At 40.6% G+C, this 21710-nt stretch overlaps 1 protein-coding gene across 3 annotated transcripts in view; it reads right to left on the bottom strand.

Annotated features, from left to right (window-relative positions):
- The window catches only part of DYNC2H1 (dynein cytoplasmic 2 heavy chain 1), a 597118-nt gene that overhangs the window by 301229 nt on the left and 274179 nt on the right, over window positions 1-21710 (bottom strand). For all 3 annotated transcript variants that reach the window (XM_089687276.1, XM_089687277.1, XM_089687278.1), the window contains one exon: window positions 3804-3893. In XM_089687276.1, coding sequence (XP_089543402.1) covers window positions 3804-3893 — 90 coding nt within the window. The remainder of the gene's footprint in view (window positions 1-3803; window positions 3894-21710) is intronic.

Raw genomic sequence — 21710 nt, 5'->3', positions numbered from 1 at the left:
TTTGACATCTGCTTTATCATCTAATTACACATGCAAAAGAAACATAATTCTCAATTAATTTGAAATCTAAGGCTGGAGCCAGTGGATGTGGAATGCTGGTGATCCTTACTGCCTGGTAGCCAAGTTTACAGATGCCCTTGCTCAGGAAGGACATGCTGCTCGCTTTGAATGCCTTGTTTTATTTTTAGTATTCTGTATAGCGTTAGACAAAACTATGAAAAGGAGTGGTAGAGAAAACTCCCTGCTGGAACTCTCCGGCGGGAAGTAAAAAACTCCCCAGCGTGCTTTTTAAGTTGGCACGCCGAAGAGAATTTACAATAAATAAATCTACCGCTTGGTCCCTGTTTGATGATATAAAAAGAAAATGAAAATAAACAAAAAACTATGCAACATGGAAAAAAATAAATATATTTTAGGTAAAAGAAAAAAAAAAGTCCAGAAAACAAAGAATGAAGCAAGCCTAAAACACTGCTGAGCTCAATAATAGAAGCACCAAATGTTTTCTACTGTTGTCGGTAGCTGGGTTCCACCAGTCATATATAAATCTCATCTTCCAGTGCTTCTAGGTCAAAATATGTCATCTAACGTTTTGAGTCACTAAACAGATAATAGTACTATATATGTATATATATATGTATACAGTTGTGTTCAAAATAATAGCAGTCAGACATCACTAACCTGATCAATCACTGTTTTTGGTAGAAATGATATTTCTACATGGCAAATAATTTACTAGCAGGTGTAGTAGAGTAATAGAAATCCAGCAGACCCAACAGTCATGACATGCATGCTGCTGATTCTGTGTAATTGAATCACTCATTGAAAGGGACATGTTCAAAATAATAGCAGTGTGGAGTTCTATTAGTGAGGTCATTCATTCTTTGAAAAACAGGTGGCAATTATTGCCCTTATTTAAGGAAGGAAGGCAGCAAATGTTGTACATGCTGGTTACAGTGCATTTCTCTCTGATATTCTGAGGAAAATGGGTTGTTCCAGACATTGTTCAGAAGAACAGCGTACCTTGATTAAAAAGTTGATTGGAGAGGGGAAAACATATAAAGAAGTGCAGAAAATGATAGGCTGATCAGCTAAAACGATTGCAAATGCTTTAAAATGACAACCAAAACCTGAAAGACGTGGAAGAAAGCAAAAAACTACCATTTGAATGGATAGAATAGCCAAAATGGCAAGGACTCAGCCAACAATCAGCTCCAGGAAGATCAAAGAAGGTCTAAAGTTCCCTGTGAGTACTGTTACAATTAGAAGACGCCTATGTGAAGCCAAGCTATCTGCAAGAAGCCCCCACAAAGTCCCACTGTTGAAAAAAAGACGTGCTGAAGAGGTACAATTTGCCAAAGAGCACATTGACTGACCTAAAGAGAAATGGTGCAACATTTTGTGGACTGATGAAAGTAAGATTGTTTTTTTTGGGTCTAGTGGCCGGAGACAGTTTGTCAGACGACCCCCAAACACTGAATTCAAGCCACAGTACACTGTGAAGACAGTGAAGCATGGTTGTGCAAGCATCATGATATGGGGATGTTTCTCATACTACGGTGTTGGGCCTATTTATCGCATACCAGGGATCATGGATCAGTTTGAATACAGCAGAATACTTGAAGAGGTCATGCTGCCTTATGCTGAAGAGGAAATGCCCTTGAAATGGGTGTTCCAACAAGACAACGACCCCAAACACACCAGTAAATGTGCAACATCTTGGTTCCAGACCAACAAGATTGACGTTATGGAGTGGCCAGCCCAATTCCCGGATCTTAATCCAATAGAAAACTTGTGGGGTGACATCAAAAATGCAGTATCTGAGGCAAAACCAAGAAATAGAGAAGAACTGTGGAATGTAGTCCAATCATCCTGGGCTGGAATACCTGTTCACAGGTGCCAGACGTTGGTTGACTCCATGCAACACAGATGTACAGCAGTTCTCAGAAACAGTGCTTATACAACGAAATATTAATTAAGTGATTCAAAGGAAAGCAAAATCTTCAAACATTTTTCAGTTTATATAGTGATTGTTTGAGTTTGTAAAGAAGAATACAAACACTGCTATTTTTTTGAACAGTCTAATATTCACTTTTCTTCAATTGTTTTAGAAGAACAACACAAATTTGATATATTTTTCTTCATGTTTTGATTTGGAATAGAATGTGTAGTGTTCCCATTGCATTTGTGTGTATGGAAATAAAAGCTATTAGAAGGATTTTGAGCTTTATTCACTTTTTTCAACACACTGCTATTATTTTGAACACAACTGTATGTAGCACAAAAAGATCATAAAATGAGCTCTACCTTGAAGCAAATGTTAAAGCCTCCTAAAACTAATAAACTAAAGTAGCCATTCTCAGCCAGGGTTCCATGGAACCCTAGGCTTCCTCTAGAGGTCATTAGGGATTCATTGTGTTGTGGCTAATTGACCTTCCTATTTGGGTGGGTAGGGCATTTCTAGTGGGAGGGGCCTGGCCCTGAAATTAGAGACAGTAAGCCCTTAGTGCAGTGGCTTAGTGGTTAGAAATGATGCTATACCCCAGGGGTCACCAAACTTTGAAAAACAAGGTCAGTTTATTTCATTACTACAGGTATTTATATAGTGCCAACAATTTATGTAGCACTTTACATACATATTTTGTACATTCACATCAGTCCCTGCCCTCAAGGAGCTTGAGACCTAAGGTCCCTAACTCACATTCATACATATACCTACTAGAGCCAATTTAGACAGGACCCAGCTAACCTACCAGCATGTCTTTGGAGTGTGGGAGGAAACCAGAGGGAACCCACACAGGCACATGGAGAACATACAAACTCTAGGCAGGTAGTGTCGTGATTGGGATTTCATGACCCTAGTGCTGCTAGGCAGAAGTGCTAACTACTTAGCCACTGTGCTACCCAGTTTTTTGTCCTTCTGACTTTGGGCTGGAGTGTGGCTAGTAAGAGTTAAGAATGCTCCAGCATCAGTGAGAGTAGACAGTGTCCTATTATTGGTGTTCGTGGGAGAAATCGTGCCCTATCGATAGTGTTAGTAGAAAGAAGAATACCCCACCAATGGTGTCAGTGGGAGGAATTATGCCCCACTGTTGGTGCCAGGAGTGGGGAGGTGGCGAGGGTGTAGTGTGTTGGTTCACTTTTTCATTGTCTGTGAAAAGGTGAACTTAAACTTTATGAAAAAATGTAACCTACCAACAACAGTTTTAATCGAATTTGTGAAATATTTGAAACTGTAGGTTGTCCTGAGTCATTTGATCATTTTGCAATGGAAAGCTGGTTGAAGGTAGTTATAATTACTACAAAACCGCTAAGCATACCACAGTCTGCTTACAATCTTTTGATGTAGCAAAATTATGCAATATGGATTACTACTTAAACATTCCGTTCAATTTGTATCTAAACAAACAGTTCCTTGTACTGCAGTGTAGACTGTACAATCAGATTGTAATGGCGGCTTTAGAGTTAGCTCACATCTGTGTCTTTGCCACAGAATGTTTGTCTAAATAGGGTGCTTAAACTTTAGAGAAAAATCAAAAACATTTTGCCTCCCTAAGCTTTAAAGCTTCACCTATGTTCTCCTCTAAGACCAGGAAAAAAAAAAACACACAGCACATAAAAATAATCAAAACCTTGCATCAATCTGTGCAATTACATGCGATAAAGTGATTTAGAGATACATGTTGCATGGGCATGTAGTATGTATACTCATACATGTGGGCAGACCCTAAATATCATTTTGGGTGAAGCTGTTCCTCAGTACACCAGAAAATGCTCTTTAACATGCTAAAAATACACTGACTTACCTTAAATAGTGAGAGACATACATACTCATAGATCGTATGCTTTAAGGAGCCTATTAGTGATTTGATCCTCAGTTCAGTGCTGCCTTGTTCCTGGAGAAAAAGAGATCATGGAAAATGAGATTCAACACAGCCAGCTATAGAAGAAACATATTAAAGCAGAAATACACTGCATCTGAACACAACGGACCGGAAACGCTATTTAATTCATTTTTAATATTCAAAGCAAATTCCCTCATCCATCCATGTCTCCATGCTTTGTTTTGCTGAGAAATCACTTTAAAAGTCACTTTAAGCATTTCTGGCTGTGGCCATCTTGAGCAAGGACAGATGATTCATGTAGCATTTACTTCCTGGAATCCATCTGCTCTTACCTCAGGCATACAGGCAGGATGGTGTGCTAAGCTGAGAAAACCCCTAGGTTCTAGGGCTGGAAACCAGGAAGTAACTTAAGACACTTAAAGTGGAGTTCCACCCAAAATGGGAAGTTCCGCTTTAAAGACTGGTACCCCGCTCCCCATTAAGGATTGGCACCTTTGGAGAGTGGGGAGCAGGTAACCGAAATTGACAGGTACCCACTCCCATTTCTGCTGTGATCGCCTAGGCGATCGGAAGCGGAAGTTGTCCTCCTACCCCTCCCTCCCCGTAGTTCTGTGGAAGGGAATTGAATTGACTCTTCCTGTAGCAGTCAAATGTTCTAGTAAGTTCAAAGGCACACTGCAAGTGAATATTTATTTAGCAATGCATACCCATATCCCCATTTTTTGTCCCTGTTGATCATCAGAAAATGCAATGTGCTCAAAACTTCCACTTTGAGTTGACTCTGCGGAACTTAAGTCTGATACAGTTCTCCCCTGTTGGACCACACATTGCATTTCCCTAAACTAGTCAGTAGGGTGTTTCCCTTGTGTCGATTCATCTGCTGTTGGTAGTAATTCTCTTCTGTCCTCCATCAGCCCTTTAGGTGCATTAGCCCCTGCCATACCGGAAAACTGCAGTGTTATATCCCTTGTGCTGATTTTTCTGTTTTTGATTTTGGCTGCACTCAGGCTTTAAGATGAGGAGAGGAGGTGATGTTCTGTAGTCAAGCAGAAGAGAAGGGCTAGGAACACTGCTTGGAATTTAAAGTGCAGCAAAGGCATGGTTTAGTCAGCTCAGACAGAATGTTAGGATCAATAGGTAATATATGTACTTGCAAGTTTAAGCTCTTTTTTAATACATGACTCAGGCATAACATTTAAAGTGTTAATACATTTCCCTGTCCCAGAGACTTTTGGTCATCAGCAAAAAAAAGAAAAAAAAGGGGAGAAACTCCCCAACAGGACCTTCTAGGGTATGCGCACCAGACAATTCAGTTTCACAAGGTTCCTATTGTTAATGTTATATAACAAACAATACAGCAATACAATGACCAATCAGGGAACAGCTAATGCTGTTCAGCAGACACTGCAGACATGCTAACATCTGAAAGGTCTACTCAGTATATATTAACCTGAGTTTTGTGTAGTCCACTTATCCCGACATGTTCAGTGGCCTGTGCATCCAGACCTCTGCCCTATAGAACTATTTCTCTCTCTTTTGCTGATCATTGGTCAGATTCTAATTTTCAAGGAAGGTCTGGATTTGATCATACTTTTGAGAAATGTTTGACTGCTGACACTTTATTACATCTGATTTTCTGCATGTGAGAGACATCAAGATCATCATGAACAGGAAAGCAAAAAGGGCACCAGGATCAACTACTAAGAAGAAAGTGGAGTAGACTAGAACACTACAGCTAAAACTGAAGCTCTGAGCAGGAAGTCTTTTCTGACTTTATGCATTTCAAAGCTAATCACACACTATTATTTTTCTAGAACGTCTGTCTGGTTTTACATGTTGCCTCAGACCTTGTTGAGAAGATTTTCCCATAGAGTAGATCTGTTTTCTCTTCCTGTTTTGTCTGAGAGCCATCTCCTGCACAGGAATGGAGAGTAACTCTACTCATTAGGACACAGGCAACAATTAAATCTGAAGTTCAAAACTTTACTCAATAGGAAATATGTTCTTAATGCGACTTCTGTGTGGGCAATTCCCCTGTTCTGTCTGACCCTTTTCAAACAGGAAGTAAGAAGAAATCGCCCAAAGGGAGAAATAAACAATAAGAAGATTACAGGTTTTCACACCCTTCCACACTGTATCCAGAATAATAATACATTTTTGCTAGAGTTGAGCTTTGGGCTCATGCACATGGGCACAAACAATGTTGTGTTTTCATCTGCTCAGGGTTTGTTTTTTGAATGCAGATATATGGAGTCTTCTATGGGCCCACAGCTGCATAAAGATCAGTAAACGTGTGCTGTGCTCAGATCTATAAAAAAAAAAAAAAATGCCACTATCAGACCTGCCCCGCAGGCCAGAGTACTTGGTGTCATTCTGGACTCCAACCTATCCTTCCAGACCCAAGTCCAATCATTAACAAACTCATGCAGACTCCACCTCCGCAACATCGCCAAAATACGACTGTTCCTAACCCCAGAAACCACTAAACAGCTCATCCACTCCCTCATCATATCACGACTCGATTACTGCAACTCCCTCCTCACTGGCCTGCCTCGCCACAGGCTATCCCTGCTTCAGTCGATCCTAAATACGGCAGCCAGACTCATTCACCTTACCAACCGCTCCGTTTCTGCCACCCCCCTCTGCCAATCCCTACACTGGCTTCCGATTGCCCAACGGATCAAATTCAAAATCCTAACACTGACGTACAAAGCTGTCCACCATACTGCCCCAAATTACATCACCGACCTAATATCCAAGTACCACCCAACACGCACACTCCGCTCCTCACAAGACCTCCTTCTCTCTAGTTCCCTGGTCTCCTCCTCCCATGCCCGCCTCCAGGATTTCTCCAGGGTGTCACCCATCCTCTGGAACTCCCTGCCCCAACCCATCAGACTATCACCTACTCTCCTCTCCTTTAGGCGCACCCTGAAAACCCAACTCTTCAGGGGAGCCTACCCCACCCCCTGCTAATTTTCAACCTCCTCCACTTTTCCTACCACTCCATCCCCCACAGCTATCTCCTCCTGTACCACTATCCCCTCCCTCCTAGATTGTAAGCTCGAAAGAGCAGGGCCCTCGAACCCCTCGCGTATCACATTGTATTGTTATTGTACTGTCGCATGTTCTGTCTCCCTTTACAATGTACAGCGCTGAGCGAACTGTTGGCGCTTTATAAATACTGTATAATAATAATAATAATAATAAAATATATCTGTTTCTGAGGTCCTATGTAAGGACCTATTGTGCACAGCACACATGTGAATTGGAAATTTACTCTACTGGAGTTGTCTGCATCCTAGCAAGCAAAGGCAATTTATGCTGTGATGCTGCATGCATGTTTGCATTGCTCAAACATTACACGAGCACAGTGTACAAAGCCCTTTTTTACACAGGATGTCCTGAGTAACATTCAAGGCATATTTTGAATTATAACTATTGTAAAATATCCCAAACCTCTCTGCTACAAGCTTCCCCTCACAGCTCCATTTACTGAAAGATGCATGCTCCAGGATGGTCCATGATCTGCCATCACCAATAAAAATCAAACAAGGATGGAGCTTCTCAACTTCTGAAAACCCAAGATATGTTTATTAAAGTCATCCAATACATAGGAGAGCCACCTGCTCCTTTTACGCGTTTCACTCCAAAAGTGAAACTACAGCTTAGCTCCTGTTGGAGTCAAATGCATAAGGAAGCAAGGGGATTTCCCCCTCTATTGGATGATATTCGTAAACATATCTTGAACTCTTGGAAAATGGGAAGCTTCATCCTTGTTTGCTTTTCATTAGTGCATGAAATTGTCACAGTTGCCTGTGGTCTCAACTGAACTGCCAAGCCCTCCAATGGCTGGTGTCATAACTGATCACACGTGCAGCACCACTGCAATTGCAAATTAAACAGAGGTGAAGATGGCAGCTTTTGTGGCTGTAACGAATAAGAGGGCTTAGTTCCACTTTTAAAGGCAACTGTTTGGGCAGAGAAGTAAGAATTATCGCTTGTCCCAGCCCCTGTCACTTTGATGGACAGCTTGGTGTGTATATAAATATAGAAAAAGAAAATAGAAATAAAGATGTATGAAATAAACAGGAAATATTATATGACATTTTAACAGAATGATGTATGTGGATTAACCTCACACAGTTATCACAGCATAACATTTTCACAACAATGGTCCATTCATTTACAATTTTCCCATTACTGTACCAAATAGGGACGTCTGATCATGTTTTAAATCCAAATATACAGTATATTTTTTTGACAGTTAAAGAAACTCTCCAACATATATACACATTCTCCACCTTTTTTGAAAGGTAGGGCTAAACTCATACTGGGGAAATAAGTCTAGGGATAGGCTCATCAATAGGATCAGCTGACCATACAAACATAGGTAAATATCTGGCTCTCTCACAATGGTAGAATAGAGAACTGGAGGGCTGTCTTTTTTGTCTTGCTGACTTTAGAATGAGATGAACACTGAAGAGTGTGTTCCTCTACATATTGAGAAAGCAGAACATTTGCTGATCATTATCATAGATTTTCTCTGCATCCAATAGCAGTCACATCCAACTCAAGCGTTCAATAAAGCTAACAAGTTAACCCTTGCACAACCAGATAAACCATTTACTGATTTTCCTGATTTAGAGCCAATCTGCACTTTAGCAATCCGTGCAGTGCATTAGTATACATACGTTAACACGAGTTACTAAACTTCGTGTGCATTAAAGTGACACCAAACTCACAAAGTTGTTTCCGCTCTCAAATTCAAGTTTTTTTTCTGCTGTTCTCAGACTTTCAGTTCTAGGATGGCTATGTTTGTTATCCATGCACTCCTTGTATATGTGAACCTAGTCACACTTTTCTGTTCACCCCACTCCCTGAGATAGACAACACATCTACCTGCAGACACATTCATTTCTATGGGAATTGTAGTAAACATAGAGCAGAGCATGTGGCCAAAAAGAATGGCACTGCTTGCTCTACCCTAGCAGCTGTGAATTGTATCATTTGAGGATACAGAGTGTGCACAGAACAAAAAAGAAGCCTGAAAAAAGTAAAAAAAAAAAAAAAAAAAAAAACAGACCCATGGAATACTTGATATTTTAGAACGATTGATGTTAAAAAAAAAAAAGAAAAGAGTTTAGTGTCACTTTAAAGAATATGTAAATCCAAAATTTTGTGTGTCTGTTGTACCATGTACTTGTATGAAAAAGTATCCTGTTCTCTTTGTATTGCTTCCTTTGAGTAAAATCTCTGGTGATTCAGCCAGTCCCTCTGCTTTCCTACTAAAAACTGACCACACTAAGCATGGCAGCACAGCTTGGTCAGTTTTCTAGCTCAGACTTTTTCAACCAGGGTGCCCAGGCACCCTGCGGTGCCTTCAGGTCTCTTCAGGGGTGCCTTGGCAAAATGCCGATAAATTGCTCAAAAATTGTATACCAGTGGGTGGATGCAGCCTGTCTTTTAGTTGCACAAAGCCACATGTTATCATTGTGCAACTTTCCAGGCACTGGCATCCTAACAACCAATGATAATCCTGGGGGTTAGGTGCTCATAGTAGAGCCAGAAAAAATGGGGGTCTCATAGTGTAGTAACATTGACAGCACAGGTCTTTTGAATTTTAGTATTACATCTGTATGTGACCAAACTTCACCACATGTATGTGTTTACTTTTATGCATCCACTTTTTAATTTTAATAAAATCTTTTATCATACTACACTATGAGACCCCCCTTTTTTCTGGCTCTATGAGCACCTAACCCCCAGGATCCAGGTTTCATCCAGCTCGGAGGAAGGAACATATTCTATGACCAGACCTTTCTTTTGATCCTGGAGAGGGACCTTGGATTCACTACCAGAGGTGGACAACATCTAGACCAGACCAGGTTCCATTAGATGGGAGTCCCCTAAGCCGGATTATATCATCTAATTGCGCATTTAAATAGCACTTCTGGTGAGTTTGCAATCCCGCTAATCTTTCGCACACCACCGGATGTTTCTCACTCCCTGGCTGATTATTCACTCCCAGATTCAATCACTTATTGAAGTCTCATCATATGAAGTGACATTTCTTTACCATTTATTCACCTACTCATTAGGACTTTTATTTGGATCATACGATATAATTTATCATTAACCCATCTTTATGACATTCATTTATTTTCAATTTATGCGCTGCACTACCGTTATGGCTTTATGATTTTCCAGAGAGGAATTGTAGTTCCTTTTTTTGTGCATTTGCCGCTATCTTAGTTAGCGCTCGCTGTTGTCATGTGTTTATAGCTCTAAGGTTTGGTGTCCTATATGCGTGGATGTTGCTGCATCATGTAAAATGTTTAGTTTAGTTCTTGACATTTAAGAATGGGGTGCCTCGAGATGGTGCAAAATTGTACAGGGTGCCATGACTGAAAAATGATTGAGTAACACTGCTCTAGCTATGCTGGGAATTCAGTGTGCTCTCCTCCAATGATGAGACTTGTCCTGACACCACCCCGGCGACATGTGCAATTAGGTTTGCGCTATTGCAGAGCGATTTGTCACACGACAATCGCGGCAGAATCACCCCGCAGTTTTAGGTGTCATTGAAATGAATGGAGTCTGAACGCGCTGGTGTGTGATTTTAAGAGTGCATTTTGAAATTGCAGGAAGAACCGCGTCAATTTCGCCTGCTATTCAAAACGCCTCTATGTGAATGCAGCCCTATAAAAAAAAAAAAGAGAAAAAAAAATGTTTAGAAATGTGTTTTCATATCTATTCACAGATGTTTTGCACCTTTCATTTAGATTTTAAACTGAATGTGTTGTTTTACAAGATTTTACATATACAAGGCAACCCATTTGTTATAAATCTACCAATGCATATTAGATCACATAATTCACATGACCCTATATTAGCAATGTAGCACACAATGCTTACAGTATGTGGTTTTTGATGTGCTGCATTGTACTCTACAGTGCGTTGGGGTGTCATTCACAATGAACAGCACCCCAACTCCCTGCACACAGAGCATGCCATTGTGTACCGCACACATTTTACACTTTGTTACTGCAATGCACAAAGGTGAATGGGCCCTTAAATTAAAAAAGAAAAACAAAAAACATTAATGCTAGCCAGATATTTTGACACTGATCACCATATGATATATCTTCCCTGACAAATCAAAAGGTTGACAGTAAATAAATAAATTGCCACAGCCTGTCACTGCCATTTCATTCACACTGCTTCATTATGTATGTGTGGAAATAATGTGCAAATGCAGATATGCGAGCCCTAGAAGAGCTCAGACTCTCCAAAAATGTACATCTGGTCAGAGAAGACAGCTGTCAAGGTCATTCTGATCTAATGGAGCTCTTTTTTAAAGATGAGTTTACAAATATTTAAAGCAGGCATGATTTTACCAGTTTACATCCCCATCTGCTTTTATCAGAAACTAGTACACAAGTGTATTACTTATAGCTATGCAAAGGGGGAGATTAATTAAGCCAAGAAAAGAGAAAGAGGGTCCTCAAGAGCAGCAGAAATTTAAGCCCAATTTCACTTTTAAATATATTGTTATGAGGACTGTCCAGAACCTTAGCAGGGGTAAAGAGGACCCGGCACATATAACACGACTGGCCTCTGCTGTAGGAAAAAAAAAAGTAGGTTAAAAAAAAAAAAAAATCAAAAATACATAAGGGGTGAGGGATCTTGGGAATGGGTAGTTGGGCTTTTAAAGCCAGTTCCACCTAAAATCCATATTGCCATGGCAAGTTGATTCTCAGTTTCCTGTATAAGTCTTGCTTTTTCAAACTGCTGCAGCCTTTACAAAGCCGAATAACGGTGTAGTACCCCCCCTATTGATTCACAGCCCCATAGTTATAATAAATGAAGAATACAGGAAGTTATAGGAAGACATTCCTGCTTAAACTCCAGCAGTACTCATGGGTTAGCAAGCCTAAAAGTTGTCAAAAAAGATGGATCAAAATTTGACCAACAGCAGCAACCGCCCAAATTTCACTGTGTGTATGTCCATCCCAATTTGACAGAAGTCAATCTTTAGATTAACACCCTGAAAAATGTTTGTCGATCAGCGCCTGCTGATCAGAGTATTCTGACAGCGGAAAGTCCCGCTGTTAGAATACAATGTCCCAGCAGGGCAGGAGATTCCTCCATCTACCTCACTGGCTGGAGGAATCTGTTCATTTTTTATTGTTCAGCATACTGGCTGAATTAAAAACACAGACCCATCTGTGCAATAGTGAATAGCTGAGGCTGGTTTTTAGCAATATGGCACAGACAAAAGCACTGCCCTCTGCCTTTTTATTGAGGACACCACATATAGTTAACATGCACCATATTGATAAAGATGGGCCTTATTCATAAAGGAATTCGTACATTCATACGTTGGTTAACAATACACACCGTTTCTGTTAAATAGTAACTCCACTTTCGTGGGAAAAAAAATTAACAAATACAAAAAAAAAAAAATATATATATATATATATATATATATATAGCGTATACAATTGTGACTCAAGTCATACTGTAATTGAATGTCATTAAAAATGACCTTTCCTTTCCAATCTGCAATGCTGTAATTTTCGATAAAATTCAAAGCAATAGGGCAACCTGGAGAGACACTGTACACAGATTGTGTACAGAACGCCCCCTGAAAATGTAATTTCCTGTTTCTGTGATTGGATACTCCCAAAGGGAAATCCAATTAAAAGGGATGCAGACATTGCCAATTTCCTCATTAGAGCCCTGCAGGTGCAGCAGCTGATTCATAAACACAAAATCACTTTGTACATGTACACAGACAAACAGACGGCTATTTCTTCAGAATAACAAAAGGTAGGAATCTGTTAAAATCCTTGCAAGGTACATTGATCACCCAGAGGGGAATGGTTTTTTTTTCAGCAAAAGCTTAATTACTCTTTAAAGCTGAATTCCAGGAAAAAAGTGAAGGCACTCAATGATTGCATGAAATCTCCTGGACTTATGTCTATTATTTATAACGGACAGGTTTGCAGTACTTCCAGAAGACAGCTATCAGTGTACCTCTGGGAGCCTGATGCTAATCTGCTAATTCTTTTGATCTTTACATCTTGAACAGTAAAGTTGTTTCAGCTGCTGCTTATGTGAACGCATTTACAAAATACAAAGGCTTCTGTGAATGGGCAGCAGAGGGGAGAGGCATGCATAGCAGCTGTGTGCTTCTTTCCTCTTACAGCCCAGAGTGTCTCTACAGGAGAGCAATAAACCTGTCAGATGGAAATATTAGAGATAAGTCCAGGAGGTGTCATGCACCTAGTTCGACTCATAGGGGTTTATTTACTAGAGCTGGAAAGTGCAACATGAGCTTCTAACCTCAGCTTGTTCAATTAAGCTTTGGCAATAAAACCTAGAAACTGATTGGTTTCTATGCAGAAGGGAGCCTGATTTTCATTTTTTACCAAGTGGCTGAATTCCTGGAATTCAGTTTAAAAAAATCACTATGACATCAGTTAACATGTGTTCTTCACTGGGAAAAAAGGTGCTTATTATGAAGCTGGCCATACACTGAGCGAAAGTTGCACAGTGGTAGTGCTTGCCTGCCAAAAGAAATCTAACACTGTAGGACCTGCTTCAAATTCACCTTATTTATAAAAGGGTAAAATATGCTCTGGGGAGAGGTACCCTGGAGTTCCCTTAGAAATCATCGCCTATATCTGGACTAATACCAAATAACAGTTTGTACTCCATTATGTCACAGAAAGACGGAATTTGTTTCCCCAGAATCACAAAATCACTGAAACAGAAGGTACACATGGTCCATTTATAAAGCAGTGGCACCTACTGACTTCAAAGGGGGCCAGGTTACATACTGTGCTTCTGACCTGTATTCTGTCCTGTACATTACATATTTCACTTTGTACAGTGTCATGTTCATTACCAACTCCAGACCTAATTCCTTAAAACTGTGCTGTATGATATACTGTATACTGCAAATCACCCCACACTGTATTGCATGTTACATAATGTGGGCAAATAAACTCTTATACAGTGTTGTACGTTACATTGTACAGCCTGTTGCGATCAATGCATTATAGTACGTTACATACTCTGAACCGCTGCATTCTATGGACAGCACAATGACTAAATGGTTAGCACTTTTGCCTGGCAGTACTAGGGTCCTTGGTTCGAATCCCAATAACGGCACCACCTGCCTGGAGTTTGCATGTTCTCCCTGTGCCTGTGTGGGTTTCCTCCGGGTACTCCGGTTTCCTCTCAGACTCCAAAGACATGCAGTTAGGTAAAATTGGCTCCTGTCTAAATTGGCCCTAGTATGTGTATGTATGAATGTGAGTTAGGGACCTTAGATTTTACGCCCCTTGAGGGTTAGGAACTAATGTGTATGTACAATATATATGTACAGCGCTGTGTAAATGGACGGCGCTATATATGTACCTGAAATATATAAAATAAATAATAAATTCTACACATAGTGCTGTATGTTATGTCATACTCTGGACCACTGCAATCTGTTCACTGAACTGTATGCTACATACTAAAGAACTTTGCACAATGTACATTTTCTTGTACATTGCAGAGAGTGGACCACTGTACTATGTATGATTTACTGTATGTTACATACTCTGGAATGCACCCCCCCCCCATTGCACCTTTAAGGCTGAACTAAACTTTATCATTCAACATTAACTATTTTTATTCCTTATATTACAAGCCTCAGTAAACAGATAAAAAGGTATATTATATTTATTTTAGCCTTGGTTGACATTCCTTCAGTTGCTTCCTGGTTTCTGGCCTAGGCCAAAATGATGTCATGCATCCCAGTAAACTTCATGGACATTTTTTTTATTCTGGGGGAGGTAGGGGCTCTCTCAGCCAAGCACATTCTCCTGACTGCACGTCTGAGCTAAGGTCCAATTCCAGGAAGTAAATGTTACATGAATAATCTAGGCTTACTCAAGATGGCCACAGCTAAAAATGCTGGGGAGGGGGGGGTTTAAACTGATTTCTCGAAAAAATAAAGTATGGAGGCATGGATGGATAGGGGAGTTTTCTGTGAATAATAAAAATGATCTAAATGGCATTTTCAGATTGTGATGCTCAGACACAGTTAAGTTCCGCTTTATGTAAGGAACATTTTAAGGCTGGTCCGAAAGCTTCAAAAGAACTTTGAAAAGACACATTTGCATTTTAAAAAGCAAAAAAAAAATAATTTCATACAGTGTACATGGCGTGTGCTTAACCTCTTGTCTGAAATGTTAAGTCATCAGAGCCATTGCTCTTTTTAAATGATTTTATCCCTGGCACATTTTCTTTCTTGACAGTCTTTCAAGGTGTTGCTGACTCATGCAAAGGATGGAAAAAAAATGCCAGTGGAAATATCAGGCAGAGCTTTTGATCCAATAAAGGTGGCACAATGTTTGTCCTACTTTTAAATAATTTACTTGTTAAAATGGAAATTTAAGTTCGCTCCACAGATGGCTTTGAAGCACAATAAACGCACACGGACAATGGCCAGAATCCTTTAATGTTAAATTCACTGAATTGGTCAACTATAAAAACTTATAACAGTGTATAATGTGTAGAAAACTACTGCTACTGTGTGCTGAACACGAAAAGTGGTAATAAAAATGGAAACAAAGCTTTTTAAAGGAAGAAGGGAAAACAATTTTGTTGCTGAATAACACAACAAATGCTCTAACTCTACTTTACCGGCCAATTTTGCTATTGCAAAGTAGGACAATTAAGTAATCAGTTTAGCAAATTGTAGTTCTCGGCTTGTCACTGTGTGCTTTGTACAGGCTCTACTGTGCATAGTGGGAAGAAATTGAAGTGTAGTGTACACAGAGGGGTTAAACTACTAAAGGCAAATACAGTATAGGCTGTTTACTTTGCAAGGGAATAATCCCTTAGCTTACTGAATGTATTGAATATTCACTTTGCAAACAATACTCAATCACATGCAAGTAAAATTTAAAAACAACATTTTTGCTTGCTCATGATTGGATGAAATACACATTTATGTGCTTCCCATTGAGTTATGAGAGGGACTTCATCAGAGTTGTTAAGTTGGAAGTACTCTTGCAAATATTTCTGAAGTTCACTAAAGTCGATTGGGTCTTTCAAAAGAGAGGAATCGAAGTGCCAGATTTTTGTACGCCATTCCGTGGATGGAAGTCAGTGTCAAAGATTAAAAATCCCATTTCAGTCTTTGCAGATGTCACCAAGCTGTGCAGTGGAATAACGTCCTTACAGGATGTCTCCAACTTACAAGCCGACCTCAATGCACTGTTTAATTGGGCAACTATGTGGTAAATGAGGTTTAATGTTGATAAATGTAAGGTTCTGCACTTGGGGGCTAAGAATATGCATGTATCATACATACTAGGGGGGGTACAACTGGGGGAAATCAATCGTGGAGAAGGATATGGGAGTTATGGTAGACCACAAGCTTAATAATGGCATGCAATGCCAAGCTGCGGTTTCTAAAGCGAGCAAAATCCTCTCTTGTATTAAAAGAGGTATAGACTCCAGAGAGAGAGATATCATATTACCCCGGTACAAATCATTAGTAACACCTCATCTGGAATATGCAGTTCAGTTTTGGGCACCAATTCACAAAAAGAACATTGGGGAACTGGGGAAAGTACAGAGAAGGGCAACCAAACTGATAAGAGGCATGGAGTTCAATTATGAGGAAAATTAGAGGAACTGAATTTATTCTCTCTTGAGAAGAGGAGATTGAGGGGGGATATGATCAACATGTATAAATACATCAGTGGTTCATATAGTGAACTCGGTGTAGAGCTAATCACCCTGAGGTCATCACAGAGGACAAGGGGGCATTCTTTACGTCTGAAGGAAAAGAAATGTAATCTCCAAACACGGAAAGGTTTCTTCACAGTGAGAGCAGTGAAAATGTGGAATAGACTCCCTCAAGAGCTGGTTCTGGCCAGCTCAGTGGATTGCTTTAAAAAAGGCCTGGATTCTTTCTTGGATACACAGAACATTACTGGATACTAACATTTATAGGTAAATGGATCAACTGTGAGTATAGTATTATAATTTTTTTTTTTTAATGGTTGAACTGGATGGACTTTTGTCTTTTTTCAGCCAGACTAACTATGTAACTATGTAAAGAGACAGAGTTGTGGTCAGAAATGACTGTGAGATCTACAGACACGTCCTTCAGATAATGTATGTCAGATTGTGAAAAGAACCAATAGTCTATCCTAGAGTATGTATTGTGTGGGGAAGAAAAGAATGTAAATTATTTCACTGTAGGATAGAGCGCTCTCCATGTGTCATGAAGATTTAGCTTGATCAGGGAATTCTTAATGCTCTGTAAAGCTCTGTAAGGTAACACGGAAGCCCCATTGGAAGTATCCAACATCAGGGTTAACGGGACATTTAAGTCCCCCCTTAAAAGTAAAATACCTTTCCTAAAGTTAAGAAGGAGAGTACAGACCTGTCTAAAGAAAGTGACCTGATTAGAGTTTGGGCTATATATATTAGCTAAGGTAATCGGCTTACCGGACAACATTCCTTTAAAAAAAAAAAGGAATCTACCCCCTCATCAGTCAGTCGGTCCTCTGATTTGAATAATGTGTGCTGGGAGAACAAATTTGCAACACCCTTTGATTTAGCAAGTGGGTTTGTGGCGTGGTAGACCGTAGGAAAGCGATGATCAGAAAGCCGAGTAATATTATCAGAACAGAAATGGGTTTCCTGCAAAAAGGCCATCTGACATCTCTTCCTGTGTAAATCCTGTATGACCATGGTTCTCTTTTCAGGCGTGTTAAGGCCCTTGACGTTGAAGGAGAGGAATTTATATTTCAAGTCAAACTCCCTGCAGCTACTGTGGGCTATCCTTGCTCCTGAAATCCAACACCGCTCGCCGTGCAACAAAAACAAGAAAGAGAACGTAAAGGGAAAAAAAAGGGGGGGGGGGGAGTTGTCACGCAAGACCCTTGGGAAAACTAAAAACCTCCCATTGGGTTTAAAAAGTTGTGGGGGGTGGTACAAATCGTAGGAAACCACAAGAGAAGGACCGAAATACAGAGCAGAAAGCTCAAATTGCATAATCGTAGAAACACAAAATATACAGATAGAGATATAACAAGCAGCCCTGTAGTATCGCATTGTAAGGATATACTATATAAGCTAAGCCATTGGGGAATCCATGTGCTAAGAAAGTATCCAATCCCATGTGCTAAGAAAGTATCCCAGATCAAAAGTGCCACCAGATTAGGGCGTGCCTATCCCTGACATAGCATAGTGTATGGCGCTAAAACGGGTAATACTCTGCTAACCCTGTTAAATCAAGGGCGGCAGCATGCACACGAACCATCCCCATTCAATAATAGGAATGGTGCTAAGCGCCTAAGAATCCATTTTAGACGACCAAAAAATCTGCGTAGAAGATAATTGCAAAATAATTGTTGCTAACAATGGAAAGTCTCTTATAGAGGAGGGAGGGCTGTCTGTCCTCGAGGGCCCAGATGAGAAGAGCGAGATCTGCGGCGGTTTCAGGATAATGTGCTGGGAGCATTCAGATCACTACTCTGCCCCGCAACAGGAAAACGGAACTCATGGTACCAGTCCAGCACTTCTGTGAGTGGGATATGCAGGGTATTGCAAAATTATTGGAGATCTGCCGGATATCTGAGGGTTGCCGTGCAGTCTGCGTGCAAGTCTGTCATACAAAACAGGAACTGCCATCTGTATGGTATCTTGCATTCTCTGAGTGCCTCTAGGAGGGGTCTAAGCGCTCTGCAATTACAGAGGGTAATTTGGGATAAGTCCTGGAAGACCTGGAGTTCAGACCAGTTGAATATAAATTCCTCTTGATCACGTACTGCACAGATCACTTCTTCCTTAATGTGAAAGTCAGTAAAGCAGCAAACAATGTCTCGAGGTGGGTCAGTGTCTCTCCCCCTAGGCCTTAAGGATCTGTGAACTCTTTCAAATGTGACCGGTGAATCCGGAGGTCGTTCTAGCAGGTCATCGAATGACATTTGTAGGGTCTGGGGTATCTGTTCAACTGCTACTGATTCTTGTATGCCTCTTACCCTCAAATTCCGTCTCCGGCCCCGATTATCCAAATCCTCCATGTGGCGTTGCATTTCTATTAGCTGAAGGTTGTGATGTGCCACTGTGGCAATCTCCATGTCATGGCATGTTACTGCGTGTTCAGTATCCGTGAGTCTGGCCGTGACTGACATGAGATCCTAAGTTCAGTGATGGCTGATGTTAAAGTTGTTTTGATGTCAGCCACGATATTCTGTAGGTCACTCATCCGCGGCATCTGTTGGAAGATTTCTGACATAGAAGTCAGTGAGTCCCCTGTTCCAGCACTCATGGCCACAGCCTGTGCGGAGGCCTGTGCTGTTGCGGCCTGAGGCGGCAGGGAGCTCCGTGTGTGGGTATCTCCATGCTGCGACTGGAACATAGGCGGTAGCTGCCATTCCAGTTCCGAGTGCGGGGATCAGGCCTGTGACGGAGTTCTTCCGATCTTTCCCATGGTCGACTGCGCTCAATAAGCTTGGCAGGGCGGCTAGACTCTCCCTCTTTGTTGCAGAGCCTCACTACAGAGCGTCCATCTTGGATGCCACAGAGACCACTCCCCCTCTAATGCATTATTAAACCTCAGGTTTACACCTTTCTAAACTCTCAACCCTACCTCTAGAACAGCCTTTCTCAACCCTTTTTACATGGAGGAACCCCTGAACTAACTTACTAAACTCAGGAAACCCCTGCTAATAATTACTATAGCTAAAGCTCACAGAATATTAGTGTGATGGTCACTAGGGAGAAAGCTCCTTACATTGGTGGTCATTGGGAAGAATCTCACCTTACAGATTGCTAAAAAAATTATTGGTTTCAGTGGTTACATATTTGAGAGTTAGAAATTGCTCACAGCTCAAGGAACTCTTAGCAAGCTCTATAGGAACCCTAGGTGAGAAAGCCTACTCTAGGGTTGCATTTTAGCAAAATTAGAACCAGCAGTTCTGTCATACTGTGTAGGCACTGAATCCAAGACAAGGAGCATGAGATCTACAGGTAGATGAACACTCAATAACACTCTATGGTTAGCTGTCAGCACATGATGAGAACTGCAGACAGCTTCACTTGGGATGATGAATTCCTGCTGGAGGTACAGAGAGTAAGTCTAATTTGATATTGTAGGAAGCAAAACGATATCAGTCTACATCTGGGGTCTAGATAATAACTACTAACCTTAATTTGGAGGGGAAGGTGCACTTACATATAAAAATGATAATAAAGGTGCAGTTATCTTTTGGCCTATTTACAAAAGAAATCCCTCCAAAGTGAGGGAATTCCTGGTTGTCATCAGGGTCACCATTGAAATATTTCTCCTCTATTACTGTTTTGGGCGGGACAGCCCAAAATTTGGGATTTTCTTTTACTTTCAGTTTTGATGATAATGGTATACATGACAAACAGAGATGGTGAATCTTCCTAACAGGGGAACAGACAGCAATAAAACAAAAACCTGCCAGTTGTTCCAATTTCACTCGATCCAAATTAAAAAAAAAAAAAGGTTTTGCCCTTAGTTATACTTTAGGTTCACACATACAATGCCCACTTGCTGCGAGAACAGTACTTAATGCAGAATAATATGCTGAATATTTTTTTTTTCATTTCTCCAGTATCTCCTGCAAGGGGGGCTCAATGCCTTGGCATTGAACATGGACTAAGTTTGCCTCCCCTCCTGATTCTCCTCTGTTTACCCTTGAGAACTGGACTAAGTGTATGGTGTGCATCCTTGTATCTGGATCTACAAGCTGATATATAAGCCAGAATTATAGTCAAGGTACTAACACATACAGCCTTTACTGGCATTAGATATACTTACTTATTTTATCTATTGTCTTCTAGGGCCAATGTGGGTCTTGAATGTGGACAGGAACCTTGTCCACAGATTGCTACCCTGATTAGTGGTTTTTATTGGGGAGCTACTTTATCGGCCACAAGATTTGTATTTTTGTCCATCCAGTCATAAGATTTAAATAGCCAAACAGCACAGCCCTGTCTGGCAGGCAAGAGAACTGATTTTGCTCTGCTGAAGTTAGGTAGCACTTGCTGATCTCTTCCCCAGCCTGGAACTGGACAGTGAAAAGAGAATTGGAAGACTGATGAGCTTTTCTCTCTGTCACTCTCTTGTTTCTTACTATCGGCATGATCCTTGTTTGGCCATGAGCACTGCAACCTATCTGACTGGCTCCTTGTGCTGCTTCTCCCTCTCCTGGTCTGAGCTCTGCCTAATAGGGATTTACAAAAAAAGGATACCAAGTCAATTCAAGTACTTACACTTCTAGCATCTCAAAAAAAATTATTAGTTTTGTACAGTCTGTGAATAAAGTGAATCTGGTTTCAACAAAACCGGGCACTGGGATTGCTTGCGCTTGCCTATCCAGGAAACGATGGTACTGCTACCTTACCGTCACATTATCCATTTAATAAATGCACCTTTTATTTTACAGCTATTTTGTAGCAAATTATTGTTGTTTTCAAGGATATCTCATGTTTTCAAGGATACCTCATTCACAGTCATGATTCATTTTTATATTTTATCCATTCAAAGTTTACAGAATGTTTGTCCATTTAGAGCTTTCTGCTCTTTTGTGAGTATTTTTATGCACATCCACAGTTGAACTGTAGAATGCAGCATTTTTTTTAAAAGAACAGTATGGGGCAGAGCATGTGAGTGCACATCTGTAAATAGACCTTGAGGCAATAATAAGAAGGAATATAAACAAACTGAAAACCTTAAAAAAAACCTGATAAATAACTTTTAACCCTTTTTGTTTGTCAATCAGGGCAGAGGAGGAGGCATGTCAGCCAGTGAAG

Source organism: Staurois parvus, unplaced genomic scaffold (assembly GCF_062004578.1).
Source record: "Staurois parvus isolate SC_StPar_1 unplaced genomic scaffold, SC_StPar_1.0 ptg000422l, whole genome shotgun sequence".
NCBI classification, from domain to species: Eukaryota; Metazoa; Chordata; class Amphibia; order Anura; family Ranidae; genus Staurois; species Staurois parvus.
The sequence above is the reverse complement of the archived record's forward strand: the minus strand, read 5'-3'. Positions and strand labels throughout refer to the sequence as shown.